The sequence below is a fragment of the Leptosomus discolor genome, chromosome 22 (genome assembly GCF_034619465.1).
Source record: "Leptosomus discolor isolate bLepDis1 chromosome 22, bLepDis1.hap2, whole genome shotgun sequence".
Lineage (NCBI taxonomy): Eukaryota > Metazoa > Chordata > Aves > Leptosomiformes > Leptosomidae > Leptosomus > Leptosomus discolor.
In genome coordinates, this window is record NC_141412.1 from 6,762,776 (window position 1) to 6,789,496 (window position 26,721).

The 26,721-nt window shown below is 45.6% G+C and overlaps 1 protein-coding gene across 3 annotated transcripts in view; it reads right to left on the reverse strand.

Moving 5' to 3' along the window:
- FLI1 (Fli-1 proto-oncogene, ETS transcription factor) overlaps positions 1–26,721 on the reverse strand; it is an 85,932-nt gene that overhangs the window by 12,593 nt on the left and 46,618 nt on the right. For all 3 annotated transcript variants that reach the window (XM_086476996.1, XM_086476995.1, XM_086476998.1), the window contains exons 2-5: positions 26,159–26,370; positions 17,520–17,674; positions 13,898–14,101; positions 7,380–7,448 (exon numbers count right to left, since the gene is read on the reverse strand). In XM_086476996.1, the coding sequence (XP_086333122.1) occupies positions 7,380–7,448; positions 13,898–14,101; positions 17,520–17,674; positions 26,159–26,370 (640 nt within the window). The remainder of the gene's footprint in view (positions 1–7,379; positions 7,449–13,897; positions 14,102–17,519; positions 17,675–26,158; positions 26,371–26,721) is intronic.

The following is a 26,721-nucleotide window of genomic DNA, read 5'->3' on the forward strand; positions in this document are numbered from 1 at the left end:
GTGACACTTAGCCCTATGCCACACACCCAGGTACGAGCTACACGTGTGTCATAACTGCGTACACTGAGGCCTCGAAATCTCACCCACGGTGTCGTTTCTTTTGCCGTGAATTACTTTTCAATTTCCTATTTCTGCTAATTAAAGCAATTAATGCCATATGCCGTGCTGTATGTTCATTCGCGGCCAGTGTTACTGTGGCTGTTCTCATGGTTACGTAAGACTTTCCAGTGCCTTCAAGCACCAAACTCATTCGTTTCTGCTTCAAGACCACAATGTCCTGCTCCTTGTGCTGAAGAGTCACCAGTACAGGGATCATGTGTGGAATGAGGTAGTTCTAAGTCTGTCCACCGAGAGGAAGCAACTAGCTGAGTGCAGAATAATGTCAAAATAGCTCCTATTCTACATTATCAGGCTATTTGATTATTTCACAATTTAAAAAATAACATTATCAAACACCTCTACATTGTTATTAACCCGTTTTACAGATAAGGAAACAAAAGTCCAGGCTTGGAACAGCATTGGTTTTTGAACTGAAGTCAACTCAGACCAAATGAGAAGGGACTGACTGCTGGATTTATACAAGAACTCTGTTGCAGAGCATGGACATGAAGAACAGGTTTAGCTCGGGGAACTTCTGAAAGTAGCTGAGAGCCTGGTTATGCATTGCTGTCCTTATGGAAATACAGCTCAGAGCGATCAAACATTTCCAGTTTAACCTCTATTCCAGACCCAGTGTTGGATTGAAGTACTGTGGCTGAAGCCCACTTATTTCCAGCGTCAATCAGGATCTGGACCTTAACATAGTGCGTGCACAGAACTGGGGTTCAGGATTTTCAAAGGGGACTCCTTCAGCTTGCAGGGGCACACTTAGGGTAGTCCTGGTCCCTTCCTCCGCTCTGGCTTGAGGTCTGTGATCCCTCTCCCTCATTAGACTTAGCCCGGCAGCGAGAGGTGAAGGAGCTCCTACACTCCGCAGATCTAGAGCCTGGAGCTCTGCTCCCCTGCTCAGAAGAAAGCTCCGGCCTCCAAAACTTGGAGTCACTCCCTGCTTGCTTTGAGCCATAGGCGACAGCCCCCAGTGGTGCGAGTGTGGCTAGAAAAACATCCCAGAGCCGTGCAGCCGCGGAGCTTCCTGATTCACATCTGAGTTACCCTGTGCAACGCTTACAAAGACACATTATGATGAACAGGAGGAAGTAATGAGAATTTTTGTTGTTGTTGTTGCTTTTTTTTTTTTTAATAGCAGCAGCAGAAGTCCCAATGCACAGTGCACAAAGTCTGAAGCATGTGTCCTGAGAATCCCTCCCAGAGCCAGCTCTGGAGAGCAGCCGCTTTCCAGGCCACGTACGTGTGGCGTAGCTACGGCGGGGCTGCGGCCACGAGCGGCCCCACGAGCAGAAACGCGGGCACACGATGATTGCGTGCTCTGAAAGGCCCGTTTCTGCGCGCCCCTCGCACACGTATGTACGCGTTCATCCAAAACACATACACGAGCGTGCCCAAATATGCAAACAGCGGGGTGCGTGTTTTCCCCACCAGCACACGGGGGGGGGGGTAAAACCAAGCCGTTAACGTGCTTGTAGTTTGCACTTATTAAACAATACACAAATGCAGAAGTAAAGAAAAAGAAGGGCATATTCACGAAGCGAAAAGCCAGACGCAGCAATACCCACGCGTAGCAGAAAAGGGAAGGGAAGGCACACACATGCGCAGAGACACGGCAGCGAGCGTTTTTACAGCATTTGCCCATTTAACCCATTATCAGGGAACAAATTTACTCTTGGCTTAGGAAAAAGCCAAAGAGCTTGTCACGGGAGGGACTGTGCACCCCAGCAAACGTGTAAACCCCCCCCCCCCCCCCATGTGCAATAACATTGCTTGCAGTGAACCCTAGGCAAAAAAATAATAGCTCTTTTGCTGGGAGAAAAGGAAGGATAATGGTTACTTAGAAAGTGCTCCAGACAAGCTGTCAGGTTGAATTCAGAGAACTGGAGTCTACTCTGGGACAGCGCTGGCTCAGGGTGATCCCTTGTGAGTTGGGTTTCCTGCCTGCTACAGCTTAAAGACAACGATTCTTTGTTTCCAGTTTTTCTGGTGAAAAAACACACGCCTGCCTCCGAAGAGGGTCAGGGAGAAAGCAGACAAAACACTAACTCTGGAATTTCAAAGGAAAACAATTAAAAAAAAAAAAAAAAAGAAAGAGAAAAAGAAAAATCCAAGAGCAGTAGCTACTGTCTCTCCTGAAATCATAAATCCCTGATTTGGCCACACAGTTGAAATAAAAGAAGCACCAAAAAAGCCTCCCCTTTTTCTGCTAAGGAGCTAAAAATGGGATATTTCATCACCAGGCACACAAATATCATCGACAAATGTTATGGCATGTACAGACAATTAAGAGAGCATAAAGCTGCAACTGCTTTTTCTCTGACACAACTAAGACTGGAGGGTTTATAACAAGGAGCCTTACTGACACACTCAGAAGAAGAATTTACTGAAACCGGTCAATATTTTTCACATGACGACCTTTTAGACCTGAAAAATGGCCTTTTCAAGAGAATTTTATGCAGGAATTGCAGACTATTTTCCTGTAGGAACCGTGCTTGTGCTGCCCGTGGTCTCTTTGCCCCTCTCTCTCCAGTCCCCCAAAACTTTTGAACCTGTCACCCAATGTTGTCACTGGATTTGACAAGTGAGAGAGACGAGTTTTAAAGTGTTTAAAGGAAACTGCTGGGGAAAGAGGAGAGAGATTGTGGCCCCGATGGTGAGAAAAGCAGCTGCACGGACTCGTATTTTTTCAGGTACCAGGGAATCTGCCTGAGAGAGATCTTATCGATGCTCCAACATCCAGAAACTCTTCCTTAGGGGCCCACAATGAACACGGGTACAAACCCACGGGAAACCACGCTGCGTGAGTTTCAGAGCTCACCGATTTGTTTCGCTTCTGAAATTCGCCAACAACCGAGCAAAACATGTAAGCGAACACACCTTATACCTAAACATCCTTCTCGTTCACACAAACACTTCTACAATGCAAACATAAACATGGGGCGGCCACAGACTAAATCCTTAAAATGTGTCTCCTTCATGCATACTCATGTATTCGCGCACAAATTTCTTCCCTCTTTGAAAATGCAGGTGGCACCTCAGTTTTTCCTGTGTTCTGCTTGAATTTAGGCTGGATTTGTGAGAGCAGTGCTGGTTGACCACTATTCTAAGCTAGCTGTATTGCCTTGGGCTGAGCCCGCCGCATGCAGAGGGCGGCGCTGGAGGATAAAGCCCCATGCTGAATCCAGCCTTTTAGTCAACATCACACATAACCTGCAATCCCAAGGCAAACAGCCACACAAAATCCCCCCGCTAAATTCTCACGCAGGATGGGCGAGTGTAGCCCTTGTCGGCTGAGCCGGCCCTCATCCCACTCTGCCACCTCCCTGCCCAAATACCACCACCAAATACAACGAAGCACCGCAAATACCACACCAGACCCTCCTACGTGCCTGTTTAGACACATGCAATTTTACACATCAACACATTGTGGTTCTGCCTCTTTGGGAACTGCCAGCTTGGGTTCAAATCCTGCACAGCATTTAGGCTTCTATATTAAACGCGCGAGTTATGCAGACCCCAACGTACTTAAGGGTAAGCACGGGCTTTAAGAATGCGTTGGATTGAGGCCAGAATGTTCACAACCATACGGGCCACAGCCCTTTGGCCTCCTAAATGTTGTTGTATGTGAATATACTTTCCATTTCCCTATGGAAACCAGCTTAAATGACACCATTCTGAAGGCGAGCAATTTAAAATCCCCGTGGACTTGGGCAGAGAATGCAGTCTCAGATTCTTCTCCCGTGTCCCCGGTACCTACAGTAGGTCAGTGATTGCTCCAAACAGTCACGGAAAATGAAACAGGCCATCTCTCTGGGAGTGGGACACAAATCTTTCCATTCAGCCATGAGAGCAACCTCGGTTAGTTTTCTAGAAAATTGTTCTCTAGCCAAAAAATACTGGTGATTTTCATTAGAGCAATTCACTTCTCAAAGGCAGCTGAAGACAATTTGTACCAATGACGCTAAATACCATACTTTTGAGTGTTTATGAGGCTGAGAAGCAAAGAAACTCAGGCAACAGGAGTCCTTTGAACACGACAAAGTTTCTACCTATCTGAACAAAACGCACATGCTTTGTGCACCAGCTGTAGACGTGTACGGTATCTCTTTCTGCTGTGAAAGCAGTTTAACTCTCCGAAAACACTGCCACAGGTTCTTCTGTACGCAGAGCTGGCACGGCAGAAGAGAAGTGAGAGGGCAGAAAATAGAAGGGGAAAAGGGAGTGAAGCCTGCAGCTGCAACCAGCCAAGGCAGTTCTGTCCCCAGAGCCACGGCACGAAACCCAGTCCTGTGACAGCAGCGCTGCCCCTGCCAGCGTGGGCCGCAGGGCAGGTGGTGCCCTGGGCTCCTGGGTGACACCGTCCTCGCTGTGGCTACAGAGCACACCCTGCTGTGTCTGTAACGAGTTTGGGAGAGAGCAGAGCCGTCCGCTGCATCTGAGACATCTACATCTGGCGCTGTTGCGCCTTTTTTTTTGCCATGTAGGTTCCTTTTGACAACAAGTGGCTGGAATACGTTGTATAAAGCATTGTCTGAGCGTATGCATTTCTCCCTGGAATTTGCACAAGCAAATTATTTTCATTAGCTGTGTGATCTTAGAGAACGTGCAAGAAAAATTACAGGAGGAGTGAAGAAAATAGTATATATTTTTTTTCTTATCTCTGACATGTGTTGTACTATTCGTCACCTCCTCCTGCTTTTGAATCCTCAAGGGAAGGTGATTAGAAAAATTTGTTTGTTTTTAGGCATAGGGAGAAGAAGTATTGACAGGATTAGTAGATTCAAGATGCATTAACTTAAAGGAAAATATTCCATCTTTTGAGAAGTTAAGGAGACAAGAAAATACTCATTAAAAAATCATGATTTTTAAGCCGAAATTCCTTTTCCAAAAGGACATCATCATCCTGAAGCGAGCCTATTAAAAAGCCTTAAAAGGAAGCAAGGAAAATCTTGCTGCCTAACAGACTAGACCGAGGCTGAGGAATTCCAAGTCCAGTTCTATGTTCATGATGAGTTTCTTCTGTGATATTGGACAAGACCCTTCACTCTGCTCCCCCAATTCCTTAGCTGTCAGCCTGTCATGTTCACATCTCTCCTACCCTGTCATTTTATCTCACGGATAACATTTGGAGCATGAATCAGTTACAGTAGGTTGAAGTGGGTCGGTTTATCCTAGAACAGTATTCAGACATCAAATGAATGCAGAGGAAATTTATACATTGTAGGAAGAAATGGAAGAGGAATAGATGGGATTTCAACATTTCTATGCTAGTTCTTAATTTTTATTTGACTGTCCCATGGGTGTGTTTAGTCCTTTATTGACACATGGTGGAAGTACCATGTCAAGTTAAAAACGTCTAGCTGACAGAAATCAAACGCAAACTTGTGTCAGTTGCACTGAAGAAACACACTTGAGGGCAGTAAAATTTGAGGGGGAGAAACATTTTTTGCCCTCAATTTTCTTTCTGCCTGAGCGACTCCAGGCAGTATGAAAAACTCAGAGGAGTGCAATTTTACGCAGAGCATTTCTCTTTAATAAAAAAAAATTGCAGCTTTCTTCCCTTTATTTTTAGCAACCACCTGGCCTGGGACAGAAAGAGCACAGCCTTGGATGTGTGTGTATGTTTGTGGGGGAAATTGTAGAGGGACACGTGCACGTGGGTCTGCCTTGTTCAAATAGGAGTAAGCCAAGCTTTTATTGGTTTTAAATAGGTGACTGTGAGCGTCAAAATAGTCAGTCAGAGAAAAGCCTGAATGGCTTTGTCTCTGTAATGTGCTGTAGTTTATCAACTAAAGCCTGTCTCATACAGAGACAACAGCATGCCAGCGAACAGACAGCTCAAGTGGATAGTTACATGCTGGACAAAAGAAGCTGCTGTAAAAACCAGCGCTGATATTGTGTCCGGGGTCCAAGACAGATGTTGGAGATGGACTACAGCAACGAGAAGGATGTGCTGGCTCTAAGAGCTGTGCTAGTCAGTGAAGCAGCCAGACACACCATGCAGAAGCTTGTTAAATGTGGGATCTCAGCTTGCTGTAGCCTTTCGGAGAAATGGGGGGGGGGGGGGGTTTTGTCTCTCCCCCTCTCTCCCCAGCTGCTTAAATAAAAGGCTTTCTGCCTTTTCCCACTGTTCTTTGAAATGCAAACTTGCGGTTCATCAATGAAGCCATGTTCTCCTGAAAAGCGTGGAAATGTTTATATATGAGGTGAGGAAACTGCCTTGGCACGAGAGCAGACTGCTTCTAGGTGGGTTATCTCATAGGGCAGACATGAGATTTCACGCTTTTCCCCGAAGCTTTTCAAATGGAGGAGCTGAACACAGCGGAGTGAACAAAAATCAACGTTCCTGCAGTTACACAAAGGGAAAGCAAGACCAACCTCAAGGCTCCTGATCCTCCATGTTAAGTTTCAGAGCACAGGACGAGATTTTTGGTCTTTAACACCCTACTTGGCCCTTAGCAGTTCAGCTGTCTGACTGTGATTTACTGTCTTATGTAGGTAAGGGATATGCATCCTACCCATCACACCGACTCTCATAATTTTATCATGACTGAGAATCCAGTTTTCCACTAAAAATAAGAAAAAAGGAATAGAGCTGTAGCTGCAGAGGAAAACCTGAAAAGCCTGACTGAAGGGTATACGAAGAGCTCAAAAGCCTGAAGGAGCCTCAGGTGTGTTATTACCATTTAAACTTCAAGGTTTCCAAGCTCTTTCTACATGATCAGAATTTCTGATAGATTAAAAATTTGGGGTTATTTGAAAAAGAAAATCAAAATGTTCCAAAATGAAAGGGTCAAAAAGATAAACTTGGTCTTCTCTGCGGGTTGAAACTAGCTGACAGATTCACGAACGGTTTTGGAAGACATGAGTGCCCTTTGTTCAGGAGTTTATTGTGAGAAAATTTTGTCCTTTCAACTATGAACTCACTCGGAGAGAAATAGTGTCTGAGTCCTTGCTATATTTCTGAGATCTCAAGCTGTTTCACGTAAAGAACAGAAAATATGCCATCAGTTCATCAAGGCGGTAACACACAAGTGTGAAAATGACAGATATACATTATATGCCACAGTGTCGGCTGGACAAGCAGAGATGTGATTTTCAGCACGGACGGGGCTGCAAATTGTGATTATTCTATTTCAACCATGCTGTGCCTGCGTAGCAGATCAGAACATTTTCATGCCAAGGATATTATATAAAAGGTCTAGTTTTAACCCAGCCAAAACCATCGTGAGAGCACGGGAAGCCAAGACATTTATACGCAAAAGACTGACCTTCTTTGGTGGCAAGACGTGAGGAAGCTTCTGTGTGGGATGGAGTATTGTAGACCAGCAGTGAGCTACCTATAATGAAAAGAAAAGGAGTTATTGCAGTTTGAATGCGCTCTGCCAGTGGGGAACCATGCAGGCAGGTAGAAAATGCTATCGCTGGGATCTAAGGACCGAATTTTTCAGACAATTAGGCTCACATTTTCTATGATGGATACGAAATTCTTTTAAAAGCTGTACGTCACACATCACGCTAGTGTTTCTCCACTTGCAAACCAAAATGAAGACATTTGCCTCCTTCACTGAGGACTTCAATGTCCTTTGTTGAAAACTGATATAAAAGGGTGAGGTTGTAGAGTACATTTATACAGGTACAATATCTATCACAGCAGAGCCTCTAGAAATTACTGTGGCACAGGTTGTATTACAGGATAAGGAAGGAGCTTTTCTCTCTCTAGCTGTGATAGATAAATTTCCTGTTTCAGGAACAACCAGTAGAAGCGACATCAATTGCACTGTCAGGTTCTGAAAATTTTTAGTGTCACATGCTTGGTTTTGGGCCAACAGCTGCAAAAGTCTCATTGGTATTCCAGCACCTCCCATGCGTTCTGCACTTCCTTGGTTCAGAGTGGCCTTTCCATCCAGCCCCGCTTGAAACAGAACTACTCAAAAGAAGCACAAAAAAGAACCATTGGAAGGGTCTTTGTTTTGCACAGTCTGGTGGGAATGTTCCTTTCTAAGCATTTTACTTTGGTTCTCCTGCAAGCTCTTGTGGAAACGGAGGAAGAGGCCCTGTGAGCTCTTGGAAGCCAGCATGTAATACCCATTTCATGGTTGTCTAGTTATACGTGTTCACCCTACACAATCTTCTAGGCTCACCTTTCCTACAGCTCCTCGAAAAAGTTTCTACTCCACCAGGTGACATTCCTGACAAGGCAGAGAGCCCTTCTTTGGAGGGACTGGTGAGGTGAACTGGAGCAGGGCACCGGTCTTGCCATGGGGGATACGGATGAGAAGTGCTTTTACGGGTGCTACGTATCTACTCAGTGAGATTCTGTCCCGTTTAAGGCACTTGGTCCTAAGCAACCCTCAGCAAACAGTAGAGATTTCTGTACATGCTACGCTGCCCCTGAGCATCGCCAGATTCTTTGCCAGGGCTCAGAATACCTCTTTTGCAGGTCCTATACTATACTGATTAGGATCTTGTGACTAAGCCACGCAGTCTCCACGTTCCTCTGATCCACGTGATCCCAAATACCCCTGACCTCACTTGCCCCTCAGCAGTATTCACAGTATGTCTCGCTTTCCTGTGAGAGCTGAGGATTAGGCAGTTCCCTGCCAGAAGTAACAGCCATTGCAGGTGCCGGATCTCATCGGCCCTGTGTTCCTATGGATTTCTTTTCCTCCTCAAACGCAAACAAAGCCGGAGACGTGCACAAGCCAGCATGTACGCAGAGGCAGAAGGTGTCGGAAAACAAAGCCTCCTCGTAGGGAGTGGAGGATGGATGCTACCAGATGCTGCAAGATGGGTTGTTTTAAAAGACCAGGATGGATAACGTGGTAAACCAGGAGGGAAAGAGTTGAAAGGGATCCCAAGGGTACCTTGACTGTCAAAGCTGCAGATAGCCAAAATATTTGGCTTAAATATTTAGAGAGACTGGCTGGCTTTTTGCTGCTGCTGGAGGAATTGCAACAGCTTTGTCCACCTAACTCGTGTTTTCATTAGATGGTTTCTACCTGTGCCATTTCTTTCTTGAATATGTGGGGAAACTCCCGTCCACCTCTCTCTCCTTTTCAGGTTATTTGAAGTAGATCCTGAGTGCAATGCCCCCGCCAGACAGGGAAGTGCTGGGGAATTCAGAAATGCAGTTTTCTATGACTAAATAGGCTGCAAATGCCTGGTTGCACTGCCTGGCTGAAAGAGGTGGGGGTGGGGTGATGAATAGCGCTGGACAAGGCTGTATGATCGACCTACAGCTACTTTACACTTAAAAATGCAGCCCAAGCCACTGGAAAGGGACGGCGCCTCCCCCAGTTTAATTGCTAAAAGTTCTCACCTTTGCCCGACAGTCTGAGGTTTCTGGTGGGAACACCACAGAAAAGGAAATGTGTTTCCTATTAAGGGTTTCAATGAAGGAGGAAAAGAGAGAAAGCCAGAGACACAGATCAGGACAGAGAGAAGCAGACAGACAGACAGAGGCCAGGCTGCTCCCTCCTTTACTTGTTCTTAGGCAAAACTTCGGCTGCGATGAATTTTCATTTTATTCTTATTTCCCTTGCCCCTCACCGGGTCAGTGACACGTTAGAATAAATCAGCTTTTTCTGGAAACACTGGAATTATTAATAAAGTGCAGGGTTATTCTCCTATAATTAATATTAAACATGTTCTCTAATGGTTCCCCCCAACTTTTCCTTTCTTCTTTTATTTCCCTTGCCTTAATTGAAGAGGAAGATGGAAAAGGACTGAAAAACAGAGCAGGAGAGTTTTTTCCCCATAAACCCTCCCTTTTCACAAGGCAGCTTGTCCTTCTGAGATGCAGGAACATCTTGGTTTCACAGTCTTGAAGTCTGTTTAATCTGGAAGTCTTTTTTATCCTCACCTTCTGAAGACCATGTGGCCTTCCCTCCACGTCTCGTGGTAGAATCAGGGTTCTGCTGCATTTAGCAGTATAGTTTTTTTTGGCATTAATATGTGGCTCGAAACCACAAAGCAGTTTTCTGCTTCTGCTTCTCACCACAGTCTCATTCTTTCCCCTTCAGGCTCCTTTCATTTGTACACACCGCACACAACCGACCCCCCATCACTAGAGAGGAAAAGGACGGGAGGTGACAGTTCAGGCTCCTTTTGATGTTCATCCCAAACATAGCATTCACATCTCCCTTCCCACTGCCCACTGGCTGACTGGAGAAGATCCACCAGGCAGACTGTGTTTGAAAAAGATACCGGCACAGCAGTCAGCCAGTCTGGAGTCCGAAGGTGCAGGGGGATGAACGAGAAGAAAAAGCCAAGGCATGGCTTCACAATTTTGAAGAGGACATTGGAAGAAACAGTCAAAGAAAGATGCTTGTTTGGTGGGGATGGACAGTAAATTCCCTGAAAAAACTGCTGGGGGCTGTTTTGAGAGACCCCGAAGGATAGAGTGTGCTGCAGAGCTGGGTACTGCAAGTCTGAAATCTCCCAAAGATCAACAACTGCACGATTCTGATCCAGACCTAAGTTTTGCCTGAAGACTAAAGGTGCTGTGATATGAGCTTGGTTTAGCCTTGACTATATTAAATAGCTCACCTGAACCTTCTGTGTCCACAACTAAGACTGAGCTTTTGCCGAGGTCTTGGAGAGGTTAGCGGTTTATTTTTTCGATCTGGACTCAGATGTGCTAAAATAACGTACTTCACAGGCAGGTTTAAGAATACTTTCACCTTGCTCAGGAGTGTAAAATGTCAAAAACCTTCCGAGGAAGCTAATTTTCAGGGGGTCTCCCTCCCTGGCTAGGCGAGAGGCTCAGAAAGTTCAGATCTGCTCTGTTTCTCAGAAAACAAACACCAACGTTGAGGATTCACTAGTCACCAGCTTAACATCCTGAGAGGGTAAACACCTTTCCAGAGAGAGACTGGGCAGTTGTACTCTAGCCTACAGAGCTGCAATTCCCCAATGTTCTCCTGTGTTTTGTTGCCACCACGTATTCTCCACCCTAAGCAGGAGCGGAGCTGGCTGTCTCTGAAACAACCAACCTTACAAAAGGGGAAAACTCATGAAAAAAGACCGTGTCCCCATGGCACTGAGCTCAGAGGCTCGGCACTAAACATCCGCTGGAAATCAGTCTGGAAAAACAATAAGCTCCTTTCGAAGGCGTTACTCCGTGAGGGAGTTAACCCGCAATCCAGAAACCAGACTGTCATTAGGCAGCGCTGGGAACAGCTGCACGGAAAGGAATGCTCTTCAGAGGCTGCCCGACCTCCACTCAGACAGGAGCTTGCTTTAATAAGGACAGCACTCGCCTGACGTCTTAGAACAGCCCAAGGGGCTGAACGGAGAGAAATTTATAATCATAAAAGCTGGGGATGGACCAGGATTGAACGCTCCTTTCGTATGCATCCACGTAAAGTTGGAATGACTAATTTATCTGAATCCAGCAAAGCTGCTCGGATTTTGCACTAGCTTAATAGCGTAGGAATCACCGTAGGCATTCCCCTGGCAGAACATTCTATTTTTGTGAATATTATCCAGCGTGCATTGTAGCAGCACTTAAACGTCACAACTGCATTAGGGCTCCATCGTGCTGGGTCTTGAGAGACAGGAGCCACAATCCCTCTTCCACAGACTGGCCAGCTCAACAGACAAGACCAAGAAGGCGGCAGGATTACGAGCTCCATTTTGCAGAAAGCAAAACTGAAGTGCAGGGGAACTGAGGCAAAGGTTTAACCCTCCTGATTTCAGGCATTTAAAGGCAATATGTGAACTAGGGGACTACTATCCTAAATTTCAATTTGCCCTGGTGCTTCTTTCCTATAAACAGAGACCAGCGTGACCAGATTTCTCATTTAGGGACTTCAGGTATCTAAAGGTAAGTAGGAGCCACCGGGAATTTGCTCCTGAGCAAATGGACAGCAGCGAATGCCGCCGGTGGCAATTGAGCCCAGGGCTTCAGGCTGATACCGTGAGAGCAAGGATGCAGCTCCTCTGCCACTCGCTTTGAACACCCCAAGTGAGGGGATGTCTAACACTCCAGACTATCACTGGAGATGCTGTCTGGAGCTAAAGCAACACAAGAATTCAACCCTTCTGCCAAGCTTTTCGAATTCAGCCTGGTTCTTTGATTCAAAAAACATCCAACTCCTTCTTCATCTCTTTCTGTCAATTCTTGTCTTATCAATAACACACTCCAAGTGTCTCACTTGAGTATTTATCTTGTGGGAATTTAAAAACATTTCCGGTTACAAAGCGTCTGATTTGCCCAGCCAAAGTCAGCAGGTTTGGCCAAGGCAGCACTGGCTTCACGAAACTGCCTTACAATTTCCCATGAAAAGTGGGTAATACTGCATGCAAAACTTAGAAAGTTCGTTTGCGTCTGCAACAATCCTGACGTGTTCTGCGAACCAGCAGCTCTTCGCTGATGAAACGGGATGAAATTTGCAACTTTTTTTGGATGGGAAAAGGTTTTATTGTGAAGTCGCGCGGGACAAAAACTGTTCAAATCCAACAATTCGGTTATTTGTTGTGAATCATTTCCTTGGCTCGACTTCTCAGCAAAAATAAAGGTGGGGCTTACAGAGGCACCCATCTGTGATCTAACTCGTCCCAGTGTAATCTGTAAAACTCCCACTGATTTTAGCAGAGGCAGGGAGAGACCAGTGCTGAACAGCTTTGGAGAAACACCCTAAATAAATGCTGTTTCGCTGCTTTATAGTGCTGGCCAGATGGAGACAACTTCAGCTGCCTTTACATCATGATTTGGTTTCCTAGTGGAGAAAATACACTTTTTTTCTTTCTCTCCCTGTCCTCCCACCTTGCTTTACGGCACCTTCTTCTGATTTTTATGTCCTCCAACAATTATACTCCTATAAAAGCAGTTTCACTTCTAAAAGTATTGGAGCATGTGGGGTTTAGCTCCAGTTCTCTGGCCTCGTCATAACGCTACTATCTTTAGTGTGTCTTTGTGAAGAAAGGAAATGCTTTAACCTCCATTTTATAGATGAAGAGGAGACATGTGGGAGCTATGGACATGCTCAGAAGTTTTAGAAAGGTCAGAACCTAAGACTCCCAGCCTCAAGAGCGTGTGCTAACCATGAAGTGGTCATTCCTGTTTGGGCTGCTGTGGTATGTTTTCCCAGAAGCAGCTCAGAATACTGCTCGCAGCTTCTGTCTTAGGGGCTTAGTGCAGCAAAAGGAGTATTGGATCCGTCACATACTCTAGTGTGGGACACAGAGGAGCCATAAAGAGGTTCAGCAAAACTTGCTCTTTGAGTACCAGGTGATTTGCACAATGTCTGCTTCAGCACAGTTACATTTGGGAAAACTCCTGCATTTTTTCCTCTTTCCAACAAATCTGGGCCTCCAGGAATATAGAAAACCTCCAGCTCTGCCCAGTTGTGGGCCCTATTCTGAAGCAGCCTTTACCACAAGCCTTGGGGGAAAGTGCACAGCCCTCTAACTGCAAAGTTACGGAATAATTTGCCTGTGACCCATCAGTTAATGTTTGGTTTAATCTCCACAGCAAATCTATGTGTTTTTATCACGTAGCCACAGATGTTCTTGCTATCTGCAGGACTATCTAATCTTCTTAAGAGTCCTGCTCAGTTCTTCACCTCCCTGATAGCACCACTAACTCCATCTAAGTTAAAAGTAACTTTCCAACCCGCTTTTTATTCCTCCCTTCCTTGGTTTGCTCTCTCTGCTTGCCTTTCGCTGTTATTTTTCCTTCACCCTTGCTGCTATTTATCCTGCAAGAAGAGTTCAGAGCTCACGGCAGCTTATCCTATCAGCGTGTCACGCTAGGGCTGGGATAAGTCAGGGCAGTACTTACTTTCCCTGAGGTAACTGAGGTGAGACAACAGAACTTCTGTGTTGTAGAGGGAGGTGGTTCGGAGGAAGTCGTCCTTGTTCATTTTGCAGAGCTCCTTGCCGTCCATGTTCTGGAAGATGGTGGTGTCAATCTCCATTAATCCGTACTCCTTTATAGCCCATTCCAGCCACTGGCGCACGTGTTCCTGGGTCCAGAGGGTGGGATCTGGCAGGAAAGCACAAAGGAGGGTAACGCTATACGCAAGCCTCAAGCCTCCAGCACTCACTGTAGCCCCGTCAAAGCATTAACCATTGTTTCCACAACCAAATGGATTTAATTTACTGATTCCAATGCGTTTTGCCAAGATGAACAAGCACGGAGCTATAACTCAAGGCCCATAAATTGATCACACTGACCCTTTGGCAGGGTAAGTTCTCCTGACTATCTCCCACCTGCCTGAATCTTATACCTACGCTTGGGAACAGTATTAGTGACATTTGACTGTGGTTTTTCTACTTCTGGGGAAAAAAAAAAAAAAAAAAAAAAAAAAAAAAAAAAAAAAAAAAAGCTTCCAAAAGCAAACTCATCCCTTGGAAAGGGTATGTCTGTCACAGCTTCGGTTCTGCAATGCTGTATAATGACATCAGCGCTATAGAAGTCACACTATCCTTCGCAAGTGCATTACAAAGTCCCAACAGATGGCATTTTAAAGTCTGAGGATGGCAGCATTTACGGTCAGCAAAGGGACTCTAAAGAAAAAAAAAAAAAAGAGTATTACTGCTTCAACAGAGCAGCTTGCCATGTATCTCTGAGTCACATTTGTTCACCCCGCTGACAAGAACACAGTTCTACCTCCGCTAGCCCTGTAAAACCAACACAGCTATTGGAGGGCAATGTGGATTTTATACTGTCTCATGCATCATTATCAACTGTCAGCAAAGCTCCAGCTGCGGAATCTTTATTGCTGGCGATGACGTAAGAGAGAGATTGAACCCGGCTGGAGTTTCAGACCCCATGGTGATGGTTTGCTGCATCAGTAGTTAAAAAAAGAAACCTTCCTTTGAGTTTCGAAAAGAGCATTAGATCAGAAGGTCCCAGCAAGAATTTGTGCCACGATACCATTTTTACAGAGTCATTTTCAGAGCATATCTGCGTTTTCAGATGTTTCCTGTGCTGCTGCTCCCTGTGTATCCCATTTGAAAACTTAAGCTGCAAATTCATGTCCCGTTGCAGCTGGAGAGGGTTGCAAAGTCAAGCTTAAACTTTGGAGACGTTTGATCTGTCCATCACAGCTCGTACGTTCCTCTAAGACCGACTTCAAACACCTCAGGTCCCGAGGCAGTTGAGAAAACGGCTCAGAAACACGTCGCCATCACACAGCTTGTGGGTTGTGCTTTGGGGAGGGACAAGAAACGCCGCTGCCACACGTTTTATAAAGCAATGCCTTGCCCCAGGACTGTAAACTGTGTGTGCTTGGGCTGAGGGGATCCCTTGACAGAAAAGGTCAGACAGTGGCTGTACCTGGTGCTTTCCTGAGCGCCTGAGTTCCAGAATAACAACACAAAGTGGAGGAGTAAGGCCAAGGAATGTTGAAATTATAACTGTGACATTTCCTTACTGAATTTCTAGTAAAACCAGCTGCTTGAAGTTGATTTTTAAACATGGGGCTTACAGCCCTGTATCTTTGCAAGTCTATTTTGGGAAAGAAAGATGGGTTTCCTTTAAATTCTGGCAATAGCCAATTTAAATTCTGCTTTCTAAGCACTGGCAAAGGACTGCAAATTTTACAAGGCAAGTATTCAAGGGAGGATTATTTTTTTTTTTAATTGAAGGAGTTATTTGTCTTGAGATTTGAAAAAAAAACCCCAACATTTAGAGGGCACAGTGAATTTGTGGTCTCCCTTTAAACAAACACTTTTGAATTTCAGATTGTTTGTTCAGCCTATTTATCACTGCAAAAGACATTGAATGGTCTCTGAAAAACTGCCTTCTTGAAACATGGCTTAGAGTTCATTATTGCTACTATTGCAAGCCTAATGTGACATTATTCTTGCCTATCTTCACCCTAATGCGCTATAAATCTTTCCTCTGGATTGTATTAAAATTTCCAAGTGCCTTTCTTGGATGAATTTGGCCTCATGTCCTGCAGCCAGAGATCTGGGATGATGTTCATTATTGTCTTCCAAAGCCTGGTAAATCACTGCTATTTCACAAGGATCTCAAGCTTTTGATTTGTGGATGCTCATGAGGAGGGAAAAAAAGGGTTTTTTTTTTTTTACTTTCGTTCAAAGAGGAGATTTTAAACCTTCTCTTTCACTGACGGCACTAAAAGTCATTTCCCGTGTTTCTACACTGCTAAACTTTAGCCTGGCCTTGGTCTTCTTAAATATGCAGAAATAACACAGTGAAGAGCAGGATAAAAGTTCCCTCTTGACTACCTTTAATGATATAATGGCCAGTTGGTATCAGCTAACATGCTTCTAGGCAATGTTGATGTTGAAAACGTATCATCAGATGCTGTCACTGATTAGGCTGGCCAGTCTTTCCGAGCAGATCCTAACAACGGCTTAAATGGTACTTTGAGATTTGCTGTCAATCTTTTATTGGCTTCCCTTCGCTACATTCAGTTCAAGCTTTTTCTTTTCATCCTAAATGGCAAACAAATGCTTGGGAGTTGTCATCTGTTCGTGGTCAAGCCACGATCAGAAAACAGAGCTAAATTCCACGAGTACACTTCTTTCTGCCAACTGTTCATCTGCTTGAATCGGCTACAACCCTCGGTGAAACCCTCACAACACTGGGTGAAAAGCTGCACGCCCCTTGAAATCGGTGGAAGTTTTGGTACGTAAACTGGGCCAGGACTTGGCTCATAACATCTCCCTTGCTGCAGAGTTCCTGGGTTAGGCCTGTTTGTGTCTATGGTGTTTATAAATTCGCAGGGAAAAGACTCCCTCTCGTTCCAGGTTCAGACTTCACTGGTCGCCTGCCCCAGCAGCTCTCATCCTCGATATCTAAATGCATCTTAACGCATCCTGCCAGCTTCAGGCAGCAGATGTGGATATCAAATACAAACAGAGAACCGGACAGGAATGTTTCTGTGTAACAATTTTTGGAAGGATAATGTAGTTCCTGCAAAATATATTTTTTCTGGTTTTCTACTTCTGACAAAAAAATGAAAACAAAATAACTCATTTTGAATCAATATGAGATGAAAGTGCATCTGGATCCTGCAGAGCATCATGGGAGGTATAATTTGGGTCCACTTCGTGCTTATTCTTGCCTATGAACTGCGCTCTTTGATCACACCGTCCATGTCCCAGGAAGCTCTGCAGATTCTCCTCTAACATATGACGGGAAATGGATTTTGTTCCACACACCAAAACAACACTTCATTCCAGAAAAAATAAAGATAAAATAAAGAAGCAGCACTAATTATCTACTTCTTATTCTGTTTCAAGGCAGAACATATACTGGGACATGGGAAATTCCCACTAGCCAGGAACTCTGATGTTTTCCTTACTTTTTACATGGTTTATAAGAAAGAGAATCCCTCAGAGAGCGGATAAACAAGCCTTATCTGTTCAGCTGGGTATTTAAGACAGTGCAAGGAAACACGACACAAAGAGTTTGATGGTGGTGGTACCTGCTGGGACAATGACTCTCCTCTCATTGGTGGTCATGTTGGGAGGAGGCCCATTCTTCTCATCCATGTAGGTGCTGTAACTCATTGGGTTGGACTCTGTCCCTGCTCCGACGAGTTTGCTGCATTTGTTCACGCTACAGTCTACGGGGGACTCCCTGAAATGCAAAAAGACGACTTGTCGTTATTATGCACCTTTCACCCCTGCTGCAGCAGCAGGAGGTTTGGGTCACAGAAATTGCGAACATCCCGAAGGTGAAAAGTTGAGGGGAGTTTCTTTACATGTGGGAGAGGCCGTTCCTGGCCTGTCACATGAATGTCATAAGGTGACCTATGAATCACAAGTCTCACGGACTTCATTAGCTCTGATAGCGAAACCAGTTGGAGGAAAGAGAGTTGGAGGTGCAAAGAGGAGTGACTTTCAGATAAAGGCAATGGTGGCTGTAAGGTCGTACTCTGTACCTCTGAAATACCAAAATTCTTGAACTAGAGAAAAAGCAAGTGCCTATCACATAGATCTATCGGTTAAAGCCCCCACTCCCCCTTCATCCTTTTTAGCAAAACTTCAGATACAGCCTGATGCTCCCAGGAGCCCTTGTTGGGCTTGTTTCCCTCTTGCATGGTATTAAAAACAGCACTGCACACCGTCTTTCTGTTGCAGTGGAGTCTGTCAACTGACAGAAAGGCTGCACTTCTCACCTCATGACCTGAGGCATTTCTGCAGAGCTTATCAGAAATACAGATACACCTCCCTTCGTCTCATTAGCGCAGAACACAACATACCCAGGGCAAAATGGCAGAGTACTGATGAGAGAATACTACCGTATTATCATGGTATCTAAGGGGTCTTATTTATACAGGGCTGGATGTAACTGATCTTGTCTGTTCTTAACAGTTAAACAGTCCCAGGCTTGTCTACTACTTGGATAGGAAATCTAGAAATCTTCGGTGCCTTAGGCGGGAATCAAGAACTTCAGACCACAGAAACTGTGTGTGAAAAAAGTCTCTGGCTCCAGTTTTACTTCTGAGGTGATGGAGCGATGAGAAGGGACCATGTCGCAACCCAGGTGGCACTGCTCTAAGACCTGGACTGCGTGCAGACCCTTGGCAGGCAATAGGTTTTCTCCATCCTGCTCTGGGAGAATTCTGAGCCTCCAAACCACAGATAGGGAGCACAGATTTTGTTTTGCTCCAGCTGCAGCAGTAACTCCTGCTTTTAGCTCTAGAGGCCACTTAAAATACCAGCCCACAGCCTGCCAGAGGCACCCAGCACACCCCAGCCCTGAAGAATGCACCAGGGAAGGGCAGCATTATTGCCCTCACCTTTTCAAGGGTGCATTCGTGTGCAAAGTGTGTGCAAAGCAAGCACAGAGCTCACACCCAGTGCAGCTCAGTCCGCTGCTTTAATCACAGAGCCGTCCTTCTGGCCTGCCAGCAGCAAAGTGGCCTGGGAGGAAACCATTCGCTGAAGGGTAAGAGCTATGACAGCGCACCAAATCCCACCCTCTGCGTTCAGCTGGCAAGACTTCCAAGTTTGGACACTAAACAAATTTGTTTCTTAATCTGAATGGGGGAGGGAGGAGAAATTACCGAAATTCGGTTATCATGGCTGGGAGATAAATGCTCCACCGAGATATCTAAGGCAGATGGTAATTTTTTCCTCATGTCTTACTGAGGGAATGTTGCTTGAAAATGGAAATAAGATGTATAACTTACACATGTTCGAATTTAAGGTTTTACTATTTCGCCTACTGTTTTTCCAGGCAGGGAACCAAAATCCGCCTTCAGAGAGGCAAACTGCTGAAGGTTTAATGTCCCCGTGGCAGTCAGAGGAGAGTCTGAGCAACTGCAGGGACACCAGGGTTTTCACAGGGAATGTGATCATTTCTAACTTTCTGTTGAAATACTCTGTGTCAGGTGTTAAATGCTGCCTGTACTGGCAGAGAAAAAGCCCTGAAGCAACACAAAGGATCTTATTCTTTCCTGAGGTACAGGCTGTCCTGAGAAGACTTGGTGAAACGGCAAGAGCATCCGTGCTTCAAGGTGTCAGGCTCTGCTCAGCTTCGCGCACACCAACCCCTGGAGGAGACCAACCCCCTGCCTGGAGATCAGGTGCTGACTTGAAAGGGTGCGGGCAGCCCAGCTGGCGGGGCAGACCCGAACACACACACATGGATTCCCACCTGCCTTTGGGATGAAGTTCTCCCTCCTTTAGACACCACAGTAACATTTTCTTTGCCTTCCCCGCGGTCAGCACATCCCGGGTGCCAGCAGTGCTGCTGCCTGGGGTGCTCCTAGGGGGTTCGCTCTCACCCTGCCCTGTTCTGCCGTTAAATTTCCCTGGAAAATAACCCCCGCAGTTGAGATACTCGCTATTTATGAGAAAATAGTTATGTATACAATACTCAGACAGAACTATAAGATATATCCAGACGCTCAGACAGTACCATCTTCTAAAAAGCTTATCTGCCTGGGAGTGCACATGCTTTCTCTACCCTCTCTGCTAAGTTTCGTGCACGTTCACATGACCGATACAGCACAGTAACAAAAATAACACCAACGCTGTAAGATATCTCCGCGGCGGTTTTGCCATGAGTTTTCACTTTGCAGACTCCTGGCTCGGCGGTTGGGACCCTGCCTATCCCCTGCCTTGCTCTGTATGTCTCAGCAGCCAAAAGAGACAACCAAGTATCAGAGACAGATCTGAGAAGAAGTTTAAGGGACTGAGGTTCCCTACCAACCACTGATTTACCACGGTGGGAAGAGGAGCCACTCGGATAATCCTGCAGGACGTTAAACATGCTCCATGTACCTGCCACGGTTGCGTGTGGCTGTCTAGATGCCTCCCTTTCCTCTGAGGAAATTTTCAGGACGGTTGAATCCAGAGCTAACCCAAGTGGAAATCTGATAGCAGAAGGACAGACATAACTGGGAATAGCATTACCAGAACTTAACTGGGCAGGAGACCAAAATGTCCTTAAGAAAAATACCATGAAATCTTTAGTGACGGCAAGCAGGAAGATCCTGACTTTTGTGTCCTCTGTAACCCAGCATTTCCTACCAGATCCAAACGGAGCTTTTTATGGGGAAATGAGACAGCGCTACCAGACTGAATCATCTTTGCAGCTCCTGGACGTCCGTTACTGCCCTGCCCCAGCCTAAGATGAGGGATTTAACAGTACCCCAGCAGAAGGTAGGTGTAGCTGTGGGCAACACAAAGAAGAATTCAGTGTGGGGAATAACTATAGTAACAAATAAGAACAGGGAGCTGCAAGTCATGAATAGTGTATTCATTGAATATAGCTCCTTTCTTAGTTCGTGCATTACCCACCAGCAGACTTAGATTTATATGAAGATTTGAAATGGTTCGTGTGTGGGGATTTCAGATGCCAGATTAATCCTTGCCTTTTCACAGAGACTTCAGACTTTCAAGGGGCTATACATGCTGGACTTGCTCAGGTTCTGGGCAGAAAACCTTGTGGATCTACTAAAGTGAATGGATATAGGCTGCTTTCACAAGATCTCTTCAGTGTGTTCACTGTGGCAGTGACAGAGTCCAAGGAATATGAAGCAGTATTCGTTCCCACTGTCTGTCCAAAGACTCTTCGTTCCAGCAGCTCCAGCAGCAGTCTCTGGGGATGCCAAGAGCTTGGTGTTTTGGGAAAGTTTATGCTAGCCTGGCCAAAATGGACAAGCAGCTAGCCTGGCATTGACTAACAAATCCTCTCTGTACACTTTCAGCCTGTGTTCCAGATACATGAAAATAAAGCAATTACTGTCCCCGGGCCTCTGTCTAGGAATCACCTTTGGCTTTCATTCGAAAGAGCAAAATAAGGGATTTCAGTGATTTCTGAACCTCACTCAGCTGTGATCAGCGGGATATTTCCTCCTTCTTTCTATCCCTTTCTTCCTAGCCTTTCATTCCTCCTCTCTTCCCATCTTTTTTTTTCTTTTTAAATTTGCCACTTGTTGCTGTTAAGTCCCCATTTAGTCATCTCAGATTTAATCTTTAAATTTGAAATTAGATTCTATTTTTGTTGTTGTTGTTCAGTGAAGGAGGTAAGAAGAGACATGCTGTGATTCTGCTTGCGGTTCCCTCTCGCAGGCAGGGAACAGAGCTATCAGGGCAGAATCACGGCTCCTCAAAACTTGCATCTAACTGCACTTCAACCCTGCCTCTCGTCCTGCTCTCAGGAATGCCTCGGGAGGAGGGTCGCACTGAAAAAGACTGCAGGAAGAGGGGACGGCTGTACAGAGGATGGAAAGAGACACACAGGTTACAAAACTCAGACTGCCTGAGGAAAGCACAGAGGCTCAGTTGGGTCTAAAAGAATCTTGTTTATCACGCACAGGTAAATGCAAACAGCAGGTAATTGCACACTCTGCTGCTGTGGCTGGGGACTGGAACAACACGGTGAATCCCACTAGAGGGCTCACACGCTGCTTAAAGGGGGTTTTTATTCTTATAGACAGCGCAGATGCTCCTTCGTTTTGTTCTGAGATAATTATTGTGGCATAAAAATATTCTGAGATCCCTGAACCTTAGCATTATTTTAATATTCCGAAGCTGGAGAATGTCTCCAAAGCATTTTCAAAGCCCTGACTTCGTTATTTTAGCTTGTGACCTCAGTTACAGTTACACAGCGAAGTTCGCCCGCACCCATGCCCACATCCAGCACATTAGGATGTTCTTTCACATTTGAAGATCGTACAGATTTTGTAACGTCTGTTTAAAAATCACTCTCTGAGTTTAGCTACAAATGCAGATCTGTAGCGGCTCAGTAAATACAGTCAAAATTTGTAACATCTGTTGTTTGGTTCACTCTTTGCATTTGGAATTTATGTAAAATACAAGGAAAAATCTGTTATTAAAGTAGACTGTAAATTGGGTTAAACTTTACCAAGCATTTTTCTGAATAATCCTCCTCCTTTATTCATTGCAATTTAAAATGTGGAAGATTTTTTTTTTTTTTTTAAAATATAAATGATTGTGTTTATATTACAAAAGACCTAAAGGTCCCAACAGAGATCCAGGGAACTGTAAGAGCACATAGTAGGAGACAGATCTTTCCCTGAATGGGCTACAAATGAAATAAACAAAAGACACAAACCCAGCAAAGAACAAAGATTGCAAGCCAAGCCACGCTTCCAGTCCTCGAATGGATGCAAAGGGAGATGAACGGTATAGAAAACACCTTGCGCTAAACCCATGAAAAAGCTGGACTTCTATTTTGTTGTGTGCTACAAATACAAGACCATTTCCATTTCCCGGTGCCTAAGGGGGGTGTAAGAAGCACGAGGACTTTTAATGTTTCTATGTTTGGTTTTACCTGCCTCCTGTTTGGACGCTAATCGCTGCGAAACACAAGTGTAGCACTGGGTTTTGTTCTGAGCAAGGAGCTGTCTGTGAAGGCAAGGGCAGGATTTGAGGCCATATACTGCATCCAGGTCTGATAATACCAGCAACTTTCCCAGAATTCCTACTTCCGAATCTTGCAATAATACATCTTCTCCCCTAAAACACAGATCCCTGCCGCTGCCTGAATATCCCATATACACAGTTAGTATGCAGTTACCGGGAAATTCTTTCCAATTTGGGAGTAAACCTGGAAAATGGGGTAGAAAGCTGGCCAGGGTTCCCACATTGTTTAGCACTTGGAGGGACAGCTTTGCAAAACAGGCTGGGCGAGCTCCTTCAAAGACCCCTTCTCCCACCCTGCTGAGGACCAAACCAGCTCATCACGCTGTCCCTCACGGCAGTCAGCCCTGCTTCTGGCTGCGAAGAAAAAAGAAGAAAAGCTGGACACTGTCCCTTACCGTCACCCAGCTCCCTCCACTGCCAGGTTTCCTATAGCTTTGTCACTCCCTAGAGTACAGAAACCATTCTCTCGACACGCAGAAAACGCTAGCGCTTCGAGTACAGGTGAAACACGGAATAAAGGCTGCTCCCTCTTATGAGGCAGCTGGAACCCGGTGAGAGAGTGTGCTTGAAAAACAAGAGAGAGAAGGAGAGGCAGAGAGAGCGGGAGGGGGAAATAGGTTTTGTTATTCACTCTGCAGTTCGAGTCCATTTGTATTGAGACTGGCGCTTGCCGCTCAGATGGTGTGCTGGTTTTGCCAGGCAGCTGATGGGCAGAGGAACAAGCTACTGGGGCGGCACAACCTGGACCAATGAGGTGTGATGGGCACGTGGGGAAAGGGCAAATCTTCAGCCGTGAATAGGAGGAGAGAATGGATCAGTCAGATGAATGTTCTCATTTCTTGGGTGGGCTGGAGCTTGTGGGCTCACAAGTTATCAAAAGGCAAGGCTGGAAGCTGTTTCAGTGCTTAGTTCTGACATTCAAACCAGTCTTTTCTGTTTTTCTAACAGGTTGGGAAGTTGTTACCCCTTTTAGAGAGACTGAGGACACTTAGTTTCTGCCTAAGGCTCCTGAGGTCTTGAGCAAGCCCGCAAAGAAGGATTTCCTTTTTGCCCAGAATAAACACACTTCTGGAGGGCCTTTCTCCATGGATATCAGAGCGCTTACAGTTGTTAATGAATCAGTTTGTCCAAGCAGTATTATTTCCCTTTTTTCTCTAGCCAGATGAGGAAATTGTAACACAAAGCTCACGACAGAGGGACAACCCAATGCATTTCATTCCCAAGTACATGCAACACACGTACAACAAGAACGTTGCATGGACTTTCGGACATACAGGTACACACACGTGCAGAATCTATACACAACAAGTGCTTACAGGATCTGAAAAGCACAAATATCTGCTGCCTGTGGAAGCTCAGCAGCTGTGACAGGACTGCTTCTTCTCTTGACCCTCCAAAATTTGCTGCAGATGTGACAGACAAGTAGCACAAAGAGAGGAAACACGCTCTGTGTGTTGGTCGGACACTAGGGGTGTGAGCAACTGCTGCCACGCTACAAAGGGGCTTCCTCACATGATCGTGGGAGCGTGTTGCCTGCGCCATAGGTGAGGCTGATTCTGCCAGCTCGGTTCTCATGACTGGTTCACCCCTCTGCGGGATGGAGAGGTCGGACCTGCACAGCACCATGGACAAGCCTCGCTCCTTCAGTCAGGATCCCACTCTGCGTTGCCCTCTTCAAGACTTTAGGGACAGCTTCATATCGTGACTATCAAAAAACCACAACCTGCCTGTGCTTCCAAGATCCATCCTTTTGCCTGTGTTATCCAGGGATGGTGTTTTCCAGGAAATAACTAATTTCCCGATGTTTCAGCCTCAATTCTGAGATTGGAAACACTGGAGCAAAAATGCATGTAGTTCTTGTCAAGTCCGGAACAGATACTAAGGTACAACCGAGGCAAAATCCAATTCAGTCTACAAATGAACACCATCAAAGACCAACTGATGCAAAGACCTTTATCTGATAGTAAAATCAGCATCTACTCGAGGAAAAAAAACACGCTGCTGTTTGAAGTCTTTAACACCATCGTCGCACTGTAGAAGCCTGAAAGTGCGAGGCTGCTTTCTGTTTCAAACTCTGTGCTTTGCTAGGTTCTCAGAAACCAGGAAAACAGGCTGTTACAGCAGCCCTAAACTAACCCTACACAAGAAAAGCTCTTGATTGTTGAACTGCCCTGTATTAACATTGTGTGAATGTAAGACATGTCTGTGACTTTTGAAATTAAAAACAAATTTAAAATTAGTATGAAGTCTAAAATATGCAATGCTAAAAATCAAAATAGTTCTCCTTTATTGTGTATGTTTAAAAGCGGGAAAAAAAGTGAAATTTCTACACCTAAAGATTTTGTCCAAGAAGGCGACAGTTTTTCCTGGGCTTTGGACTTGTAGAAATGTTTTTAAAAGAGACAACCCGAGCTGTGATAATAAAATGCTTTCAAGTCTTTGAATTTCTCATTGATCAGGGAAATGATCCATCTCCCGCAGCTCTAACTACAAATGATGGGGAGCAGGCCTCCTACTTCTTTGGCTAAAAGCTGTAGAGGGCACATCACAACCAGTGTCCCTTAATCACTGCTCAAATCTGCTCCTGAACGTTCTTTTTCACCAGTGGTCGCGTATATTCACACAGAAGACGTGGGTCTACGCCTTTTGTTTTGTTACACCTCGTAGGCTGCCATAAAGGACCTCAGTCACCTCTTTTCCCTTCTCCATCAAACAGCTCTCCAGTTTCCCGTGGTTGCCCTGGTGGAGCACCAATCTAGGTGCAGATGCAACCAGAAGTGCCCTCCAGTGAAGCCCATACAGTCCATTAGAGCAGCTTTCACTAGCTTCGCTCTGGAGCACTGGTATAAACACCCACTACTACTGCACGACCGACTCCGTCTTTAGGAGCTCCTTGGACCACGGCACGTTTGTGGGATGCTGAACTAAGTGATGAAATGTGTCGTTTACAACAGCGTTTGCAGCATGAATTCTGCCCCGGCAGTCTCATGTCCCGGTCTGTGCAGCGTTGGTGGAGACTGGTAGAGAGGCACGCTGCAGAACTGCACGAGGAAGATCCTCGGGCCGTTAAAAAGTGAGTGAGGAAGGAACTTAGGCTGAGCGTGTCGTGATCCTACACAAAGAGTGGGGTTTGTTGATATGGAGGGCAAGAGCACGAATGGACAATATGGGCTCTGCTTTTATTTAAGATCCAGAAGATGCGGAAAGGGTCTTTCCTTACCTTGATCCATTCATGTGGTCATATTCCCTTTTCACGTTGACCCGGACGGGCTGATTAATCCACTCCTGCTGAGGAGGCAAAGGGTTGATTTTGTGCGGCTGGCCATAGTCAGGGTTCCCTGAGGCTGTCATATCTGCCTTGGGGAGGTGAGTGGCAGCGCCGTACGTGGAGTCAAAGAGGGACTGGTCGTCGCTCACCACCGACAGAGCCTCCTGAGGAGAAAAAACAACAAGCACTCAGTCATGACTAAACTAGTAACTCCACTCTTATTCTCTCTTTGAGCTGGTGAGCACCTGCGAGGGCCCCACAGCTGCCCGGCGCTGTCTGAAATCGCCATCTGCCAGGATTGCAGGTTGAATCAGATGCTTTGGGGTCCATTAACCCGTATGCAAAACCGGCGGGTTGCTTTGCTAGCTGCTGGGTTGCTCTGGGGGGGCAAGAGTGAAGGTTAACTTGACTTCTGCAAACAGCAAAGGTGGCTGCTGGGTGCTGTATCGCCCTCGTTGCTTGCTGTAAGCTGCTTCGTCTGATGTTTCCTATAGTTACCTGCCCACCTGCCTGCA